Genomic DNA, 20,614 nt, shown 5'->3' with positions numbered 1-20,614 from the left:
TCAAGCTGTGCCAGGGGAGATTCCGGTTGGGCATGAGGAAGAATTTCTTCACTGAAATGGTGGTTAAGCATTGGAATAGGCTGCCCAGGGAAGCAGTAGAGTTACTATCTCTGTGGTGTTCAAGAAATGACTGGACGTAGCACTTACTGCCATTGGTCTAGTTGACAAGGTGGTGATTGGTCAAAGATTAGACTCAATGTTTTTGGAGGTCTTTTTTACCTTGATTTTATGATTATGTATATATCTCTGTCTGTGTGAGTGTGTGTGTGTGTGTGTGTGTTTGTGTATGTATGTATAACAGTCGCACTGCTCCCCTACACTGAAATCCAAAGAGGTTTTGTGCCATAATGGTATTTCTCTATGCACCTCGGGGTGGAAACTGTAGTGTTGGGGTTTTTTTGTGGTTTTTTTTTTTTTAATCAGTTTTATTTCATTGCAGAGCTGCTACTCCAAAACCTGACTACTAGGAAAGGGGGTTGGTGTGATGACTGCTCAGGAAACACTAGTTAGATACTGCCACCTGATCTGTAAATGAAAGGGAGAGAAAATGTTTTGGGGCTTGTAACATAATACAGAGCAATCACTGGGAAAGATTAGGCGCAGCATTTAGAAGTATTTATTTTTTTCTTTCACTGGAATATGATGGGCTTTATGTTTTGGACCATTTAAAAAGACTTAATGTTTGAAGCCCTAAGTAAGAGAAAGGGTCTCCTTCCAAAAAGGGGAAAACTTTTTTGATTTTACTATATAGATGAATTTAAAGTTAGCTTTAGTCTTGGTTAGCTTCAAATATCTTCTGAATGCTGAAACAATATGTGAGGCAATGGCAACTACTCTGTGTAGGGGAATACAAGTGTTCTTTCAAAGACACACCGTCCCAAGTTATTTCTCCTAAAATCTAAAAACAAGTCTTCAAATTCTCATTTTAAGACAAAAGGCAAAAATGTACTGTGTAGCACACACTGAAGAGCAAGAATCCTCTGGCTAGGCAAACCCCCCCCCCCCCCATACGTGGGTGTTAGTCTCCTTGTCGTTCTCTCCACAATCTCAAAAATCCACAAAGTAGAGGTTCTTATTACATGAGACATCCAGAGATCAATTTTTTGACCCAGGAATCCAGAAAGCAATGCTAGAAACCTCATTTTAGACAAGTCAGAGCTTGAATACCATAGAGACAGGCTCAGCTCAGAGACATGCTTAATGTCAAATAAATAAGTTTTGATAAATGTCTATTTCCTGTGTTAAACATACCACAGAGAAACAAAATAATGTTGCTGCAGTGAATATAAATGAATATAAAATCTTTGTTTTTAATATCACTTCCACAGCTGGCTCCATGGATCACTCAGCTGCCCAAACGTCTAGCCTAGTGCTCACTTACACATTCCCTCTTTGATAACATTTTGTGTTTTCAGTGCACTTAATCTAAAATGATATGGATGACATAATTCACTTCACAACTCAAGCCAGTTCAAATATAGGAATTTCAATCCAAAACACTGTAAAGCACTACTGTCATTAATAGAATATTTATTGTGTTATATCACACTTCAGTTGTGCCTTTGCATGGTGTATACCTGGTCTAGATGTGCATAAATACATTTTACCCGAAGGAGACTTTGTCCTGACACATTGCTTCAATCCTGACACCTGAGGGAAGCATGTTTGGGACAGCACTTGCCAAAATAAACTAGCCATCACTGCCTTTCCCTCCTGAATTGTTGCCAGTGCTTGTGAAACCACAGGCCTATTTAGCATGTGCGTAACTGGCCTGAAGGAAAGCAACTTCCTGCCCTGCTCCACTTTCCACAAGTATCAGCAGGCCACCAAAGAGGTATGGGCCAATCTCCACATAAAAAAGCAAAATATATTGCTGTGGGCAACAGTATGAGAGCTCCTCCTGCTCCTTCCTGCAAATAGACAACCACAGGTGAGGCATGAGTGGGGAGAGAGAGCTATGCTGCAGAGAATCTGGCAAGTATGAGAGCATGTCCCCACAGATGCCTGCACAAAGTTATCCAGTAGATGAACAAGACAGAAAAAGCCACAAGTTGGGCTGTCCAACAAAATAGGCAAAAATGGGGCAATCCTTGCCAGTCTGCCTTATGCATGGTATCTTGTGGAAGTCAGGGAAAAGCTGCTCACCCTCTCTGAATCTGTAGGCACTTTAAACCAGAGAAAGCCCAACATCTACATGAAATACGAAAATAAATATAGAAATAAAGCAACTCAAAAACTGATCAAGTTCATGCTAAAAAGCTTTTTATGTGTATAAACATGGCTGTGATCTTGCATATAAATAAATAAGCTTTTATTTGAAGTGAAATAACCAAACATTTAACATCACTTCCATTGACAAGAACCCCCTAAACTGTGCAATTTTAGATCTACAAATAATGAAATAATTACTATCCTCATCTTAGTATGATGCACAGTAAACTTATTCTGTTTAAAAACAGAATTTTGTACTGGAATGTCCTTGAGATCTCACTCCTGCTAATGCTATTAATTCTAGCAGTGTGTAATGTGAAATATTTACATGTATTCTAGTATTCTTCTGTAGCTTTAAGGAACTGTCTACTCCATTTGCAAAACATCAGCATGTTTGTGGGTTTGTCCTCTTTTGAGGTGTAGTTGTGCACACAGCAAGAGCGTACTTTCCACCTAGGGCTGAGACATGGGCACTACCAGCACACTCTGTACTGCTGCCAGTGTTCAGTTCTGTTACAATGAGTTTGCTCCAGCTCCTGCTCTTTTTTTTGTGTAAACAGCTGCCTTCCAGCACCACAGTTTAGCTCTAATTAACTTCTTAATAAAAGTATAATTTATTTTATAATCTAGTCCTTAAACTTGGCTAAATTCTCATTCTTACTGGCAGTTCTAAGATATCCAAATTGCTATTTAATTAAAATCTGTTCTTTCATTCCACATTTAAAAACTAAATTCTAATATAAAGTTGGGATTTTTTTTTTTTTACTTCTTCACACACAAAATTAAGGAATGACTGTAGGATCTACTTGGTGAATTTTGTCTAAAAAATATTTACAATCAGACAATTAAGATTCCTCCGTAGGACTGCAACTTTACTGTGGGAAATAGTAAACATAAGAAGATTTCAGAAAGCTGGAAATGTAGGCCTTAGAAACAGAAAGAGCAGAGAAACTTAGAACTAGCTGCAGCTGCAAAATCTGAAAGTAGAAAAAGTTACAACAGTATAGTACAATTGGTATTACATAGCAAAACTCAGATGATTTGCAAAATGCATTGTTAAATTTTTCAGGTATTTTTTCTATTCATTATCCAGCCCAGAAATTGTTGCAAGCAAAATTGAGTTTTAGAGAAAAACCCATGCTAAGTGAAGACCCTTTAAGTACTATAACTCTCTTCACTGATGAGTCAAAGAACATACATAAATCAGTGATAGTATAGCTAAATCAAACAACTAAAACATGAGAATCAGACATTCAAACAGTAGAAGGGTCTCCTCAGATTGCTGAACTAGCTGCAGAAGTTAAGGCTTTTCAGCTCTTTCTACAACCTTTTAATTTGATTACAAATTCTGCTGATCTTACTAATGTAGTTAAAAGAATAGAAGGACCAGTTTTAAAGGATGTTAGTAATGATACCCTATATCGTTGTCTTTCATGTCTTTATAGAATTTTACAATTTTACAGAATCCAACGATATTTTGTTTCTTACATTAGAGCTCATTCCTTGCTTCCAAGATTTATAGCAGGAAGAAATGTAAGAGCAGATAAACTGACAATGGCTGTTTCAAACACTTTATCAAATATTTTTAAACAAGCAAAGCTAAGTCATGCCTTTTTTCCCCAAAATGCTAAAGAACTTGTGCAGACGTTTCATATCTCCAAAAGTCAAGCTAAAGCTATCATTAGTACTTACCCTGATTGTCAGCTTGTGCCACCCCCTGTTTCTACAGGAACTGTCAACCGACTAGGTTTACAAAGCCTACAATTATGGCAAACAGGCATCACTAAGTACCCTTCCTTTAAGAAATTTAAAAATGCCCATATGTCAGGATGGATGACACATGGTGGAAAACATCAGGTGCAGTCTTCGCTTCTGTCTACACAAGAGAAACAAGTAATCATGCCTGTTAATGTTTTTCACAAGCATTTGCTTCACTAAGTGTGCCCCAAGAAGTAAAAACAGACTACTGCCCTGCATATATATCCCAAAAAGGGGTCACATTTTTAATAGATTAAGGTGTTTGTCACACCTTTAGTATTCCTCACTCCCCCACAGGTCAAATAATTATTGAAAAGATGCATCACACAATAAAACGCATTCTAGATTAACAGAAGGAAGCAGTAAATGCAACGCCACAGGATGAGATTAAGCAAAGTTTTATATGTTTTTAACTTTTTGAACAGCTCTTTTGCAGAACCTGATCCACAAATTTTTAGGCATTTTTCAAATCACACAGGTGAAACTGAAAGAAATTCCCCTTGTTTTAATTAGGAGCCCTGAGACAGGACAAATTGAATTCCAACTAATAACTTGGGGTAATAGGTATGCTTGTGTCTCTACAGGTACAGGACCTAAGTGGGTTCTGGCAAAGAATATCAAACCATATCACACATGAGAAAGCGCTGACGAGTCCAAGAGCAGAGAAACAAGTATGCAGATGTGAGCCAAAAAGAGACACTATGGGTCATGCCTGGCATATCTGTGGAACCTGCAAACCTTGATTTTATGTCAATGATAAGTGTGTGAATTGTTGGTTTCACAGAGCTCTTTTGGCGAAAGTGTGGTTTCCATTGTGTTATGTTACAGAATAAGAGAAAGTGAGTCCCCTCATTGGATTTTTAAAGGTGAAATTACCTCATTTTTAACACAGTTGATTAGTCCCCAGGCAACTTTGGGAAGGAATGAAAGCAGAATTTGTGAGTTGAAATATATGGGGAAATCTTTTGCCAAAAAATAGCTCACAAAAGATATGGAGTGAAATTGAGTGTTACACGGGTGCTGGCTAGCTTTGCTTGCTTCTTGCAGTGAAGATTTGCCTGTGGAACAGCCGAAAACAAATGTTTGGGTGACCTTAGCCAAGGCAGGCTCAGACACCATGTCTGTCCAATTCGAACCCAGAAAAGCCTTTTTCAACTTGTCTAGTCAGTGTGCCGGTAAAAGATTGGCTGATACCCATATATTATGATCCCTTGACCAAAAAGCAACTTAATAATAAATCAGATGAGTTTGCCTACCGGAGCAATCCTGTGCCTGACTGGGACATTTGGACCAAAGAACTTCCCAAAGCACTTTCTGAGCCCCAAGAATTGGAGATTCTTAGTTCCTTAACAATAGATTTATGTCTTACATTTTCAGATAGCAATTAGTGAATGATCCTCCAAAATACAATGTCACTGCCAATTACCCTGCTTACGGAAACGTGAGTTTTTAGTCTAATTACTCAGATAGTTCAGGTGGACTTTCTGGGGTTGATCAATATCCACAACAATTACAAAAGGATATTGGTTCATTTGTGGAGATAGAGCTTGGCAAGGTATTCCATCACGACTTGAAGGCATTCCAAGCAGTATTGGACAACTTACTGTGCTGGCAACTAGTGCTAATAGAGTCATTAAGAAAAAACATAGAGGAAAAAAATTTCCCATCAACATGGAGAAAATTGTAACAGTGATTTTAGGCCCTGGAAAGCTGCGGAAAGAGTTTCAGCAGGTTTTCTTCTACCCCAACTTGCTTCTGCCATGACACTGAAATAGTTAGATTGAGTTGGATGTTGGCTGAGCAAACAAACCAATGCCATATCCATTGCAATCATGTCATCAGTGTTAGACATGCTACCCTTCCAAACAGAGCAACAACTGATTTTCTTTTACTGGCACATAGACATGGTTGTGAAGATTTTGAAGGATTTTGTTGTATAAATTTGTCTGACCATTCTAAATCCATCCACAAAAGCATACAAAAGCTGAAAGTTATAACAGCCTAAATCAAAGAAGATGGTAGATCATGGTTAGACAATTTGTTCAAAGGATGGAGCTTTGCACCTTGGTTAGGGGAACTTTGTAAAATAGGTTTGTATGTGTTGGATGTTTAAGTGATGAAACTAGTAGTAGTACTTTGTATACTTTGGTGTGTACGAAAAATGATAGACAAAACTATCAAAGGAATTTTTATCATACAAGAGAGAGATGTAAGAAATAGGATCACAGAAAGTTCCCAAGATCATACAGAGATGTGGATGTAAGCACAGACATAGATGAAATGCTTTGAATTAAGACCTTAGAATGGATGAGACTTATTAGAACAGTAAATAGTAACCACTACCAGATTCGATTTATATCCTTTGAACAGACCAAATATTTTACAACATTAAAATGACTGTAGTATAAAATAGCAACACCTCAAGCAAGAGAAGTGACTCAAACAAGTAAAAAGACATATGTAGTGTAGTAGAGCTATGTAATGCAAGGTAGTCCATAAATGACAAAGTTAAGAAGGTTTCTTTTTGGTTGTACTGAAGGGGGGAAATGTGGGAAATAGTAAAGGGAAGAAGATTTTCAGAAAGCTAGAAATGTAGGCCTTAGAAACAGAAAGAGCAAGGAAAATTAGAACTAGCTTCAGCTGCAAAGCCTGAAAGTGGAAAATGTTACAATGGTATAGCAAGCAAGGACATTAAACAACAGCTTGAGTTTTAGGCTTGGCTAAGATGCACCTTAAGACTGCAGGAAAATATGCTAGTAAGATAGTAGAAGGTTTTAAGCTTAATAATGGTCTATTGTGTATTGTTAATAGAAAGGAGACAAGCAAGCGTTGTATGAAGCAGGTGTACATGTTCTTTTAGTAATTGGCTAGAATAATGGTCTGTAAGCTTTAGCAATACACCATTGGCTAGAAAGTTTTTCAAATGTCCTGTAACAAAGAAATCTTTGGCTGTACTCTGGCTGTATGTGAACTTTTGCCATCTTCCTATTGTCTCAACCATGTAATGAGGCTAAAGCTGCAATAAAAGTTCAAGGAATGTACCCTAGCAGTCCCTTCCTGTTTGTGTCCCCAACACACTTTCCCATGTCAGTTTTATATCAACTTCAATATTACCATAATTTTAATAAATACAGTAACTACTGAGTGTGAAATATTACTTATATATATTTATGTATCAAATTAAGATAAATTAAAATACTGGCTGATACTACCAGTTCAGAGTTTCAATCACTTTTATCTAAAATGAAACCTTAAATTATTGGATCCTTTAGTAATCATGCAAATCTGTGGATGAAGTACTGGAGCTCATCTGGCAAAGCCCAACTGTCATCTCTGACTCTGGGCAAGGGACCTCAAATTCCTTTGCCTCAGCACATATGCATGCAAAACCAGCTATGTAACCCCAGTTATAGCTATTTGCTGCTGTTACTTGGCATTTCTCTCAAAGCTTTCATGCAACAAAATGGCAGTTTCTTCACATGTACTAAATGATCCCTATAAAATTTAAAAGAGCTTGAAGTATCAAGATTAACCCAGGAAGCAAAGAACTGTATTTAACTGTAGTGGAGCTCAAGAACTGAACTTGTACAAATTTTACCTGAAGACTCACAGGGTGATATTTCTCTTATCTTGCACATTTTCAAACAGTTTATTTCATGTCTTTTTATGACAGGAAATGAAAATATGAAATCAGTCATATAGGTATCAGCAGCAATATATCCTTTATCAAAACTGTGTGTCATTGAGACATAAGCCCTGGACCTCTTTCAATCCTACATTTTTTCATTCTCATGATTATTCTTCTATCTTAATTGCATGGGCTTTTTTTCCTTTGACTATTTCTCTATTACACAGAAAACAGAAGTATTTCCCAAATGCCAGAGAAACAGAAGTTATGAGACATTCTAGACTGTGGTCAGACATTGTTTTCCAAATGAACATGGCTAGTAAGTACTTAGAAATCTTCAAAACTAATTATAAAAGTACTTTAAATCTATAACCCATATAAAATTTATGTATTATATTATATTATATTATATTATATTATATTATATTATATTATATTATATTATATTATATTATATTATATTATATTATCTGTAACCCAACTATACACACATCTGCATAATTTAAAATAAGAATCACATGGCCAGTTTTAGGTTTCTAAATCCATTTTATAGCTTCACAACCAGCAGCAATATGTCCAGCACATTGGGGCTGTGGCCTTCTGTCCCAGCACAGCTGGCTAGTTGAGCCTGCAGCACATATGCTACTAAACAGTGCAAGTCAGGGTCCTGAATTTCTGCCATGGGAATCAAAATAATGCTGGACTTGTTCCCATGTGTGCATTTGATATTTACTTCTCCCAAAGAAAGTCCCTAACCTTGACTGTGGTCTTTAGAATTTATGGATTGGTAACAGGGAACTGAAAAATGAAAACACTTGAAGTTCCTTACCCTTCATATTTACCACACCCGGCTGCTGTCAAGTGTTAGCATTAGCCCAGTTTTATACTGTAACAGTGCTTGGGTAAAAGAGCTGCACTTTATCAAAGACGGTATGAAGGCTGTCTTTTAACAGGTCCAGATGCTTCTTGCTCTGTTAAGGCATTTTACTGATCTGGAACTCTTTGTCTGAGGGATCTGAAAAATATATTGCTGTATAGTCCTCTCCCAAAGGCATCTATCTCTTGGAAAGTACCAGATAGTTTTTCCAAGACATGTACTCTTTGCTGGTCAGGCAAAGTTGACCTGATTTTCAGGAAATTCTGTTCAAATCAGTGAACCTCAGTCATCATAAAAACATAGAAATGCAAAGTATCTAAGTGTAATATAACAGCAGATTTCTATGAGAGACCTTCCATTGTCCTGAAATGGTTATTGGAGGTTTCAACTTTTAATAACCAGGCTCTAAAAAACCCCACTTTTTCACTTCTTCTTTATGTCATTAGTCCTTGCATGTCCCTCACAAAAGCTTGTTTATTAAATTGGTTTTACTAAGGACTTCTGTAATGGAGTAGACAATTATTCAGTTCCTAAAGAAAATTGATGTTAAATACAACGATAAATTTACGCTTTTCTTCCCTGGGACTAGCTTTGGTTTTATGCTGCATCTGTTATCTTACCTTCCATAAGAGCACAGCCAGCAACAGGAAGATGAGAATTCCCACCAACAAACTGATGGCAATGATCCATCCGACAACATACCCACGAGGCTCCAGATTGTGCAAGGCCTCAAAGACCACCTACATAGAAATTAGAAAAAAAACTTTTTAGAATTGGAAGTTGTATTGTTTTCTCTTGTACTTATCTTATTAAACATATTGTATGGTGTCCTCACTGATCATATTTCATCTGTCAAACAAACAGGGAATGCAGCCTTAATTTAGTGATTTCCATCAATTTTTCCCAAAGGATTTAAAGCTTTCAAGTGGATTTAGAGTAGTCATGTGGTGGATCCAAGAATATCAGTCTCCTCTCCAACATAACACCCTGCCAAGCCCCAACACTGAGCTTGTTCAGGTGCCGGGTCATCAAATGTGCACATAGTTTTGCATGAAAAAATCCATCCCTTGGATTGGCAGGGATTGGCATGACACCTTGCATGGCTTGTTTTACTCATCATGTTCTGGCCCTGCCAAACCCCCAGATGCTTCACATGAAATATTCATTATGAACTTCTGTGGGTTAGATTTTCTCAAGTGAATTTCTTCCTGCTTGTTATCAGGGAGATGCTGAGGGTAGCTTTCTAGGTAAACAGACTGTAGTAAACCCCATAGATTTAGGAAAAGCACCATGGAGGATATGAACAATAGGAATGCTGAAACAGCAAAAGAAAATTCCTGTTTTCTTGTCCTCCACCCCTTAACCTACCTCTGTAACCCTATAAGGCAATGTCATGTTAACCCCTTACCCATTGGTCAAGCTTGGATCCTTTCCAACCCTATAAAAGAAGCATACTGTACCCCATTAGGAGAGAAAGAAGAAGAGCAGAGACCCTTCACGGACCTCCCCAAATAAAGCCATCTTCGTGGAACAGCCTGCGCCTTCTCCTTCTCCTCTCTCTCCGTCTGCTGCAGCCTCAAGCCCAGGGCACCACTACCTAGCAAGCAGAGCTGAAATCCTGAGAGCTTGCAATCACTATAGAGCTGATAATCACCATGCTTGCTAGATGGTAGCCCTGCGGTCTTGGCATGAGCGAGCGAGCTTCGGGCACCCGGTCCCTACCCAGGGACTGAGCTCCTGAGCCCTAGTGCTCTGCTTTATGATAAGGCCAAATAAGAGGCTTTATTAAAGTGGCAGCCCAACGACTTCGGATTCGGACCCCCCCCCAGAGGCGATATCCGTCGGTTGAGCAACGAAGCCCCCCTGGGGTTTTCTGTGATTGCCTGTTCGGGAAGCCGCTCCTTCTGTGAAGGGACTTTTCGTTTTAGAAAATCCTTTCCCCAGGAGGGTCAGTTCGACACTCAAAACTTACATCTGAACGACAGAAAGTTCCGAGGAGAACTGACGCAGCAGACCCCTTCCACAGATCTTGGACCCCAGGAATTGTAAGTATTAGCTAATATTGCGCGCATAACTTTGGGGCTCTAAAACTTTTTTTCGTTTTCTTTTCTCTTTTTTTTTTCACGTTTTTTCTGCTGGAAGGGCTAACCATTAACATGGGTAAAATTTTTAGTACTTTAAAACTAAGTAAAACCGAGAGAGAGATATATTCAACTATTTTAGAAATCTTATCTGCTAACAACTTCTCCTTTTCTAAAGGCAAGCTCTCAAAAACTAATCTTAAAAAATTTGTAACTTGGATTATTTCGCAATACCCTGATACTGATAAGAAAGCAGTCATTGAAAATTCGTTTTGGGATATGATCGGGAACACAATATATATCTCCCAAACAAACCAGGATTTCTCTGTAACTAACTATTTGCCTTTATTCCATATAATAACTAAAACCGTTGAAAGATTTAACAGAGAAAAAATCTTGCAGGGCTTAACAGATACTTCCTCTTCAAATAGTAACAAGATCGATAAGGACTCAGAGGAATGTCACTTGCATATCTCACACCACCCCTTTGGTCCTAAAGTCCCTCTCGCCTCCGTTACTCCTAAAGCAGAGGTTACGCTGCCCACCCTAGTTCCCCCCGCCACATCCTCCACTCCTGCAGGACCTGCGCTGCCCAACTCCGCGAATCCTATCTTATCTGTAACTCCACACATCCCCCCTACCCCTGGCTCGGCTTCCTCCTTGCTTCCGGTCCCGGGGGTCCCTTTTCCTGCCTCTGCCGCCCCCTCCACCCCTGCGTCGGCTCTTCCCCCCGCTGCTGGGTACCCCCCCACCCCTGCGCTGATGTCCCCCACCATCCCTCCCGCCGCCGCGCCCGCCGCCCCCGCTCCCCCCGCCCCAGCTCCGACCGGCCCGGCCCCTCCCGCGGGCTCCCCGAGCCACACCCTCACCGCTCCCGAGGCCTTGTCCATCCCCGCCCCCTCCCCCTGCTCCCTGCCTGCCACAGCAGGGACACCTCACACAAGCACAGTCCCAGACACCCCCCACGGTGCTGTCCCCCCCACCCGGTCCTGTGCGTGCTGTGCTGCCATCCCAGCTCCAGTGGCACCTCCCCCCAGCCAGGTCATGCCATGTCTCCCCCCCCAGCCATTGAAACCTTTGAAAAACGCTTCTAAACGAAAAAAGCGCAAGTCACGGATAGCAACCCTCCCTCAGTCCTCCTCAGAGGACCAGAGCTCTTGCAGTGAATCTGATTCTGATACGATCCACACGGATCCATGGGCTCGTATTAAAGTAGAAGCGACAAAGGCTGGAGACTGGGAGCTGGCACAGAAGATTAATGCTTTCCCAGTAGAATATAAGCAAGGACGGAATGGTGGTGAGTCCGCTATAAAGACGTGGAAAGCTAACTCCAATAAGGAACTAGTGCAATTAAGAAATATAGCCAAAGAACATGGGCGAAGCTCACATATTTTTAGAAATTTCTTAGAAGCCATGTTCTCAGCACATGTCTTACTTCCCCACGATGTAAAAAATATTTCACACTGCCTCCTGTCCCCAGCAGAATATTTGTTATGGGACAGGCATTGGAAAAGACATTTAAAAACGCTATCAGATTCATATTCTGCGGATGCTAATAAGACGAATTTTACAGTAGCCCAACTAGCTGGTGAAGGTGACTTACAGAAACCAGCAGACCAATTGGAAACCTTGAATAAAGAGGCACTGCAGGACATCGCTCTTGCAGCAAAAACCTCTTTACTTCTCGTGCATGATGAGTCAATGCCAACAATGCATTTTTCTGCTATTAAACAAGGGACAGATGAAAGTTTTATCAAATTTGTGGACAGACTTAGAGATGCTTTGGAGAAACAGATCGAGAGCACAGAGGCAAAGAAGGAACTCTTATGTAAACTTGCCTTGTGTAACTCTAATGAAAAATGCAAAGCCATTTTGAGGTCTCTACCCATGGATACAGACCCCACCATAGAGCAAATGCTGGAATGCTGTACACGTCACACGTCCACGGAAAATACAGTGGCCCAAGCAGTTGCTAAAGGTATTGCTGAAGGAGTTTCTGGTGCATATGCAGTAATAGCTTCTAAAGACCAACCTAAATGCTATCACTGTGGAGATCTTGGACATTATATAAAGGACTGCCCAGAGAGATCACACCCCCGATACCACCGTAACAATTACCAAAGACCCCAGAATCAGCAGCGCTACCAGCAGCATTCGGGAAACTTCTTGCGCCGCCCGGTCGAGCCCCGGGCGCTGACAACAAATCAAAGGCCACCCAGACCCAACCCCGCACCAGCCCAGGATGTTCCGGACCACAAGAAGAGGATCCAACCCACGGGGCAACCCAGATGGGAACCCGCCGTCAACTGGTAACTGCTTTGTCCATTGACTTTAATAATGAGAATGTTCACTGTGTTCCCACAGGCAAATATGGGCCAAAAGGTGGTCCTTCGCACATTTTAATTATAGGTGACTCTCTTAATAGCCCAAAGGAGATCTTCGTTGTTCCAGAAGTGCTGACAGTGCAGCCAGGACAAGAGATTCTCGTCCAGGTATGCTGCATAGACTCACCATTTTTTCTTTCAAAGGGAACCCCAATAGCACAAGCCTTTTTACTCCCAAAGGATCACAGGGAACAGATTCCTCTCAACCCTACAGCTATGTGGGCACAAGTTGTGGGACCATCCAAGCCTACCATCGAGTGCGGCCTCACCTGCAAAGGCGAGAAGACCCACCTACCAGGGATGCTGGACACTGGTGCTGATGTGACCATCATTGCCCGCTCAGAATGGCCAGCACACTGGGATCTACAACCTGTTGCAGGCATGATTTCAGGGATTGGTGGAGCCACAGTGTCCATGAGAAGCAAGAACAACATCCTTGTGGAAGGGCCTGAAGGCAAGCTGGCAACCATTCGTCCATTTGTGGTAAGGGCCCCCATCACCCTTTGGGGCAGAGACGTTCTATCCCAGTGGGGAGCTTCTCTACATATTCCCACTCAGGATTTCTAATTGGGGTCACTGAAGTAAGCGCGCTGCCAGAAACACCTCGTCTCACCTGGAAAAGTCACAAGCCACTCTGGATTGAACAGTGGCCCCTCAATAAAGTCAAACTGCGCGCCCTAAACACCCTCGTGGAAGAACAGCTCGCAAAAGGCCACATAGTGGAGTCCAACAGCCCTTGGAACTCTCCAGTCTTCGTTCTACCAAAGCCTGGGACAAACAGGTGGAGGCTCCTCCACGACCTTCGCAGAATCAACGAGGCCATCGAGGACATGGGCCCCCTCCAGCCTGGCCTGCCCTCCCCATCGATGCTGCCTAGAGACTGGATACTTGCTATCATAGACATTAAGGACTGTTTCTTCAGCATTCCTCTGCACCCTGAGGATGCTCCACGGTTTGCTTTTTCCGTTCCCTCTCTTAACAAGGAGGCCCCGCTCAAAAGATATCATTGGCGTTATCTTCCTCAAGGACTAAAAAACAGCCCCACTATTTGCCAGTGGTACGTGGCTCACATCCTGTCTCCCATTCGGAAATCATTCCCCGATGCTATCATCCATCACTACATGGATGACATCCTGGTGTGTGCTTCAGACAAAGCTTACTTGGACAATACAGTTAAAAAGACTATTGAAACCATAGAAAAGGCAGGAATGGAGATTCGTGAGGATAAAATCCAGTACACCAAGCCATGGACTTACCTTGGAGTCCAGATCCAGGAAAGGACCATCGTACCTCAGCAGCTCACCATAAATGACGACCCAAAAACCCTCAGGGACTTACACAGCCTGTGTGGATCCATCAACTGGGTACGTCCACTGCTAGGAATTACAACAGAAGACCTTGCTCCCTTGTTCAACCTTCTTCGCGGACCTAAGGACCTGGACTCTCCCTGCACTCTCACAGAAGAAGCCAGAGGTGCCATCACTAAAGTCCAGGAAGCCCTGTCTTCATGCAAAGCCCATCGCTTCGAGCCCAGTCTGCCTTTCAAGTTCATCATCCTGGGAAAAGCACCTCGATTCCATGGACTGATATTCCAATGGGACTCACAGCTTCGAGACCCTTTGTTGATACTGGAATGGATCTTTACAAATAGCCAGCCCACAAAGACACTTACCACCTACCAGGAGGTCATAGCACATTTAATAAAAAAGGCAAGGACTCGCCTTCGATCTCTTTCAGGTTGTGAGTTCGAATGCATATACTTACCAATAACTCTTACAGACTTTGAGGATTTGATCCAGACCAATGAAAGCCTCCAGTTTGCCCTGGATAGCTACACGGGCCAAATTTCAGTTAAGATCCCAAAACACAAACTCTTTAACCCTGATGTAACCTTCCATTTGATTCCAAAACAAATCCAAAGTAGAAAACCTCTCAAGGCTCTAACACTCTTTACAGATGGCTCAGGGTCTTCCCACAAGTCGGTGGTTACATGGAGAGACCCCCAAACACAAGATTGGCACTCTGACATACAAATAGTGGAGGGATCTCCACAGATCGCAGAATTAGCAGCCGTTGTCAGAGCCTTTGAAAAGTTTGAAAACGAGCCTTTCAATCTGGTTACAGATTCAGCTTATGTCGCTGGGATAGCGATGAGAGCAGAACATGCTCTTCTCAAAGAGGTCTCTAATCCAAAGTTGTACCAACTGCTCTCTAAATTAATATCCCTAATCTCCCACAGAAAGCAACCTTACCATATAATGCATGTGAGGTCACACACAGACCTCCCAGGTTTTGTTGCAGAAGGCAACAGAAAAGCGGATGCATTAGCAATGGCAGCAGAAACTGCTAATGTTCCTAACATCTTTGCCCAGGCAAAGTTGTCACACGCGTTTTTTCATCAAAATATACCTGCCCTTATGAGAATGTTTAAGCTCTCAAAGGATCAGGCAAAGGCTATCGTGGCTACGTGTCCGAACTGTCAGAACTATCAGATACCATCCATGGGGATGGGAGTCAATCCCCGAGGTCTGAATAGCTGCCAGCTGTGGCAGACAGATGTAACTCACTTCGCACCTTTTGGAAGATCAAAATACGTGCATGTATCGGTCGACACGTTTTCAGGAGCAGTATTTGCATCATCACATGCAGGAGAAAATACCATGCACACAATAAAACACTTTCTCCTTGCTTTTGCCGCCCTGGGTGTACCAAAAGAGATTAAAACAGATAATGGACCAGCCTACACTTCCCGCAAGTTAAAGGAGTTCTTCAGTGAATGGGGAATAGCACACAAGACCGGCATACCTTTAAACCCCACAGGACAATCCATCGTGGAAAGGACACATCAAACCCTCAAAAGAGTCCTTGATCAACAGAACAGAGACATGAGAATCACATCTCCAGTGGAAAGACTTTGCAAGGCTCTCTACGTCATCAACTTCCTGAACTGTACAGCATCAGAGCCTGACCCACCAATACTTCGCCACTTTGCAAATACCACCCAAGCAAAGCTCACTGAGAAACCACCTGTGCTCGTGAAGGACCCTGAAACACACCAAATTTCTGGGCCTCACCAGTTGATTACCTGGGGTAGAGGATATGCGTGCGTGCTACTACCATCCGGTCCGAGGTGGTACCCCGGAAAAAACATAAAGCCATACCTAGTCACTGAGAACACTACTCCTGCAAACGGGGACAAGAACGCTCCTGAGGCAAACACAAGACCACCTCAAAACCAAACCAGCTCTGCCTGGAGACGAAGACGTCGCCGAATACCCACAAACACAAGAACAGACCACCCCATTACAAGACAGCAGACAAAACTGAAAAGCTAAACAACAGTCTGCTGCATCAGACCATAGATAGCCTTAACACAAAAGTGTTCTCTGAACTATATGTTGTTACACTGGTTTTTTTTTGTATTTAAAGAAAGAAAAAAGAAAAAAAAAAAGAAACACCGTTATTCCCCCTCCCTAATCTTTTAAAACCCCTTAACCCTCTACCCACTCCTCCTCCCATAGTGTAGCTTAGAAATTAAAAGAAAAAGGGGGGGAGGAGGGGAACAAGAAAAGAACAAGGCAGAAAACCCTCTCATCATAAAGATAACAAATTCTGCTTATATTCCCTATCAGAAGCCCTATTCCTGCCCAAAGATGAAAAATATCTCCGTCGCTGCTGTCCTCATTGCTGCCTGGATGTTCTTCACCGTACCGCATGCCTTCGGCTGGATTAGCCCACAGCCTAGCCATAATGTTTGGGTAACCTTAGCAAAAACATTAAAACAGGACAACATGTGCTTGTCCATGGGAAGCATTGATAACCCACTTTCCACATGTCTAGTAGGAATTCCCTTTGTAGCAGATGACTGGCCTGTCTATAACTCAGAGATTCTCCGCACCACAGGTAAGAGACCCAATGTGGTTGATACTTGGGACGAGTGGACAAAAATTCTGCCAGATGCTCGAGAGGAACCCCAAGAATTAGATCTGTTGGGGTCCTCCAAGGCCACATACTGCGTCAAATTTTACTTTAGACGTCCAAAAAACAATTGGCCAGAAATTGACCAGAACAAAAACACATATCGAAAAGAGATATCACCAATTAACAAAGCCTATAACTCTCACGATTGGTGCAATTACACGGCTCGTGTGATTTCTGTGTCCTCTCTCCATCCCAAAGTATTACCCAAGGGAATGTTTCTCATCTGTGGTGACAGAGTATGGGCTGGGATCCCCTCCCGACTCCAGGGAGGTCCCTGTACCCTTGGAAAACTTTCTACCCTTACACCAAACATCACCCTGTTACATAATTGGAAAAAAGAAAGCGAATCAAAACGACAAAAAAGGTCCTATACTGAATTTGATGAAAATTGTGATCCTAAATTATACGATTGGAACAAACAAAAAAAGATTGCTGTCTCCCTGTTTTTACCCTGGGTAGCTGCAGCTAAAGCCCTCGGTGAAATCAATCACCTTGGGTGCTGGCTCAGTAAACAAGCTAACGCTACATCTGCAGCCTTGAGTGATCTCTTAAAGGAAGAAGAAACCACAAGACATGCTTCGCTCCAAAATCGAGCAGCAATTGACTTCCTGCTGCTTGCCCATGGGCACGGCTGTGAAGACTTCGAAGGGATGTGCTGCTTCAACCTCTCTTCACGCTCGGAATCCATCCATGCGAACATCCAGAAACTGAAAGATCTCGTGAAGGACTTGAAAGTAGAAAGAATCCCAGACTGGGTCAATGAACTTTTCGGGCAATGGGGATTAACAGGATGGGCTGCATCCTTGATTAAGGGAATGTTGTTGATTCTCCTTGTAGTTGTTATTGTGTTAGCTATGTTCTCATGCCTTGTTCACTGTTTCAAAAGAACTATAACGAACGCCTTTTTTGTAAAAACAGAAAGTGGAGTTGTAGTAAACCCCATAGATTTAGGAAAAGCACCATGGAGGATATGAACAATAGGAATGCTGAAACAGCAAAAGAAAATTCCTGTTTTCTTGTCCTCCACCCCTTAACCTACCTCTGTAACCCTATAAGGCAATGTCATGTTAACCCCTTACCCATTGGTCAAGCTTGGATCCTTTCCAACCCTATAAAAGAAGCATACTGTACCCCATTAGGAGAGAAAGAAGAAGAGCAGAGACCCTTCACGGACCTCCCCAAATAAAGCCATCTTCGTGGAACAGCCTGCGCCTTCTCCTTCTCCTCTCTCTCCGTCTGCTGCAGCCTCAAGCCCAGGGCACCACTACCTAGCAAGCAGAGCTGAAATCCTGAGAGCTTGCAATCACTATAGAGCTGATAATCACCATGCTTGCTAGATGGTAGCCCTGCGGTCTTGGCATGAGCGAGCGAGCTTCGGGCACCCGGTCCCTACCCAGGGACTGAGCTCCTGAGCCCTAGTGCTCTGCTTTATGATAAGGCCAAATAAGAGGCTTTATTACAGACAGTGATTAAGAAACAAAAGGAATAGCCAAGCATCGTGATATACTGTTGAAATAGTTTTGGGGAAGGCAACAGGGATTTGGAGTTTTTAGCTGGGTGAGAGTAGTCATTTCCCAGCTCAGAGCAGAGACAGTCAGAGACAGTCATGTGGGGTTTTTTTTCACCTAGGACTTCTCCTGCACAGTGGTTTAAACATTGCCATGGAGCTCTGCCTGCCACCTGCTTGTAAGCCCATTGCTTGCAAGAGAGAAAGAGTTCTGGCTGCCCCATTGACTGAGACTTCACCAGCTACCAGCACCGAGAGAGACAAGCACAGCCCCTGTGGGTACCTGGGGGAGTCATTCCTTTCCACCCCCTCCCCAAAGCCACTGCGTGCTGAGATGCTTGAAGCCAGAGCTGCCCTCGCTAGACCTCCTCTCCGTATGGTAGTGCAACATCATGATAAATCCTTGCCTTCCTTCCCAGCATGTATCAGCTCCAATTAGCAACGCCAAAGACTGATCACCACTCGCATGTGTGCCTGGCAGAGTAATTTTCCTTTTCCTTTCCCTCTCTCTCACCTGAGCTGCTAGTATCACCACCAGGGAGGTCCCCTTCTTGCATCAGAGTGCCCCTGAAGCCACAACGGAGATACTGAAACTTCTCTGCCTCACCCGAGTCACCATCACCCCCTGTTGTGGTTGTAACTACACCAAAGGGGAAACAGCTTAACGGGCAGAAAAAGTCTGTTATTAGTTTTTTTAAAAATCACTGTTGTTATAAATGATCGAATAGTGAGCCAAAATTATCAAAAATTTAGCAAAGATTTATTAATTTGTCTGCGAGACAGAAGTTTGGTTTTCGAAACCACCACAGCCAAAGACACAGTGTCGAGCTCGGGATCAGCGCCAGGTGAACACGGATCTGACCTCCCAAGTGTCAGAGTCTCCCCCTGTTCATGCTCACTGCTTCCTATGGCAAGGTTTTATACAGTTTATTCTGCCCGAGGAAAAGATGACCAAATTTCCTTTGTGTCTCTTCACATGCATCGATGTTTCTTTCCATGTGCAGAGATGGACAAAAGCTGAGTTCAGGTATGCCATCGATGTCAATCAGCTTTGGATGAGCCATGTATTCAGATGTATCATTTATTGGCCGCTGACTATCTTGATAGATGCAATCAGCAGGGCGATAATTGCTCTTGGGTGGCTCCCGACAACTCGGGAAACCAGCTATCATCGTTCTGGAAGCTTCTATTCTTATGTTAAGGCGTCAATCGTTATCTTAACTTGTGTCGGGGAACTAGTTGAATCTAAATAAGACAGCTGCTCCCGGCCAGGGTGGTCAAAAGACATGGTTTGGATTTCACAATATTTTATACCATACATTAATAGCATGAATTATCCCTACCATATATTACATTGTTGTTGTTTGTTCTGTCTTGTTACATATACATATTTGAGTAATGAACTGTTCTTCCTTTTCCCATATTCTTGCCTCAAAGCTCCAAAATTTTTGAAGTCACAGGAGGGGTAATTTTTGCATTCCAGGAAGATTTCCACATTCCTTGGCAGATATTTGTATTTTAAACCAAAACTGCTTGTTAACTACTTTTTACCCCCCAAAAAACTGGACAACTCATACATCACTACTAAATACAAATCATCCTTGTTATGCTTTACAAGACACATTGTGTGAGAGGCAAGGACACATACAGTCATGGGTTTTTCTGGAAATGCTGAGAGCTGTTCTCTCTTTTTCTATAGCATGTATGGCAGGGAAATACAGACAACAAAGAGCCTTTGCACCATCTGTCTCAAAAAGACAATGGGAGCAAATTACATTATTCATATATACTATCTGAATTTTCAACTTCTTATTTCAATGAAAACTAGTTCCTCAGTAGAAAAGTCAAGAACAGCTCTCCTCAGTGAAGGAAATTTCTATGTTAAATTTTGCAATATCCAGCAAATGCAGAGAGGCAGGGGGGGCTTTTTAAGATAATTCATTTGCTTTGTCTGGCTTTGTTTTGCAAGACAAAGTAGCTGGTTTTCCTCCCCCCTTCACAAACCACTTTCACCATCTTTGCTTAAAAATGCCAAAACCATTTTGTAGATGTTATAAATGGGTAATGCGATGGTTGGGTCTCACAATTAAGAGATGAATATTATGTGTATGTTAAGAGAAATTTTATAGATGCATAGTTATGTTATTTTTGTATGTTCTCCCCATGCACTTGATGATACCATTGGTT

General features: G+C 42.2%; 1 protein-coding gene across 1 annotated transcript in view; it reads right to left on the bottom strand.

Annotated features, from left to right (window-relative positions):
• The window catches only part of ITGA9 (integrin subunit alpha 9), a 245,768-nt gene that overhangs the window by 21,979 nt on the left and 203,175 nt on the right, over positions 1–20,614 (bottom strand). The window contains exon 27 of the mRNA XM_036406156.1: positions 9,095–9,214. Coding sequence (XP_036262049.1) covers positions 9,095–9,214 — 120 coding nt within the window. The remainder of the gene's footprint in view (positions 1–9,094; positions 9,215–20,614) is intronic.

The sequence above is a fragment of the Molothrus ater genome, chromosome 1 (assembly GCF_012460135.2).
Source record: "Molothrus ater isolate BHLD 08-10-18 breed brown headed cowbird chromosome 1, BPBGC_Mater_1.1, whole genome shotgun sequence".
NCBI classification, from domain to species: Eukaryota; Metazoa; Chordata; class Aves; order Passeriformes; family Icteridae; genus Molothrus; species Molothrus ater.
Note: the sequence above shows the minus strand (reverse complement) of the source record. Positions and strands in the feature narration are given on the sequence as shown.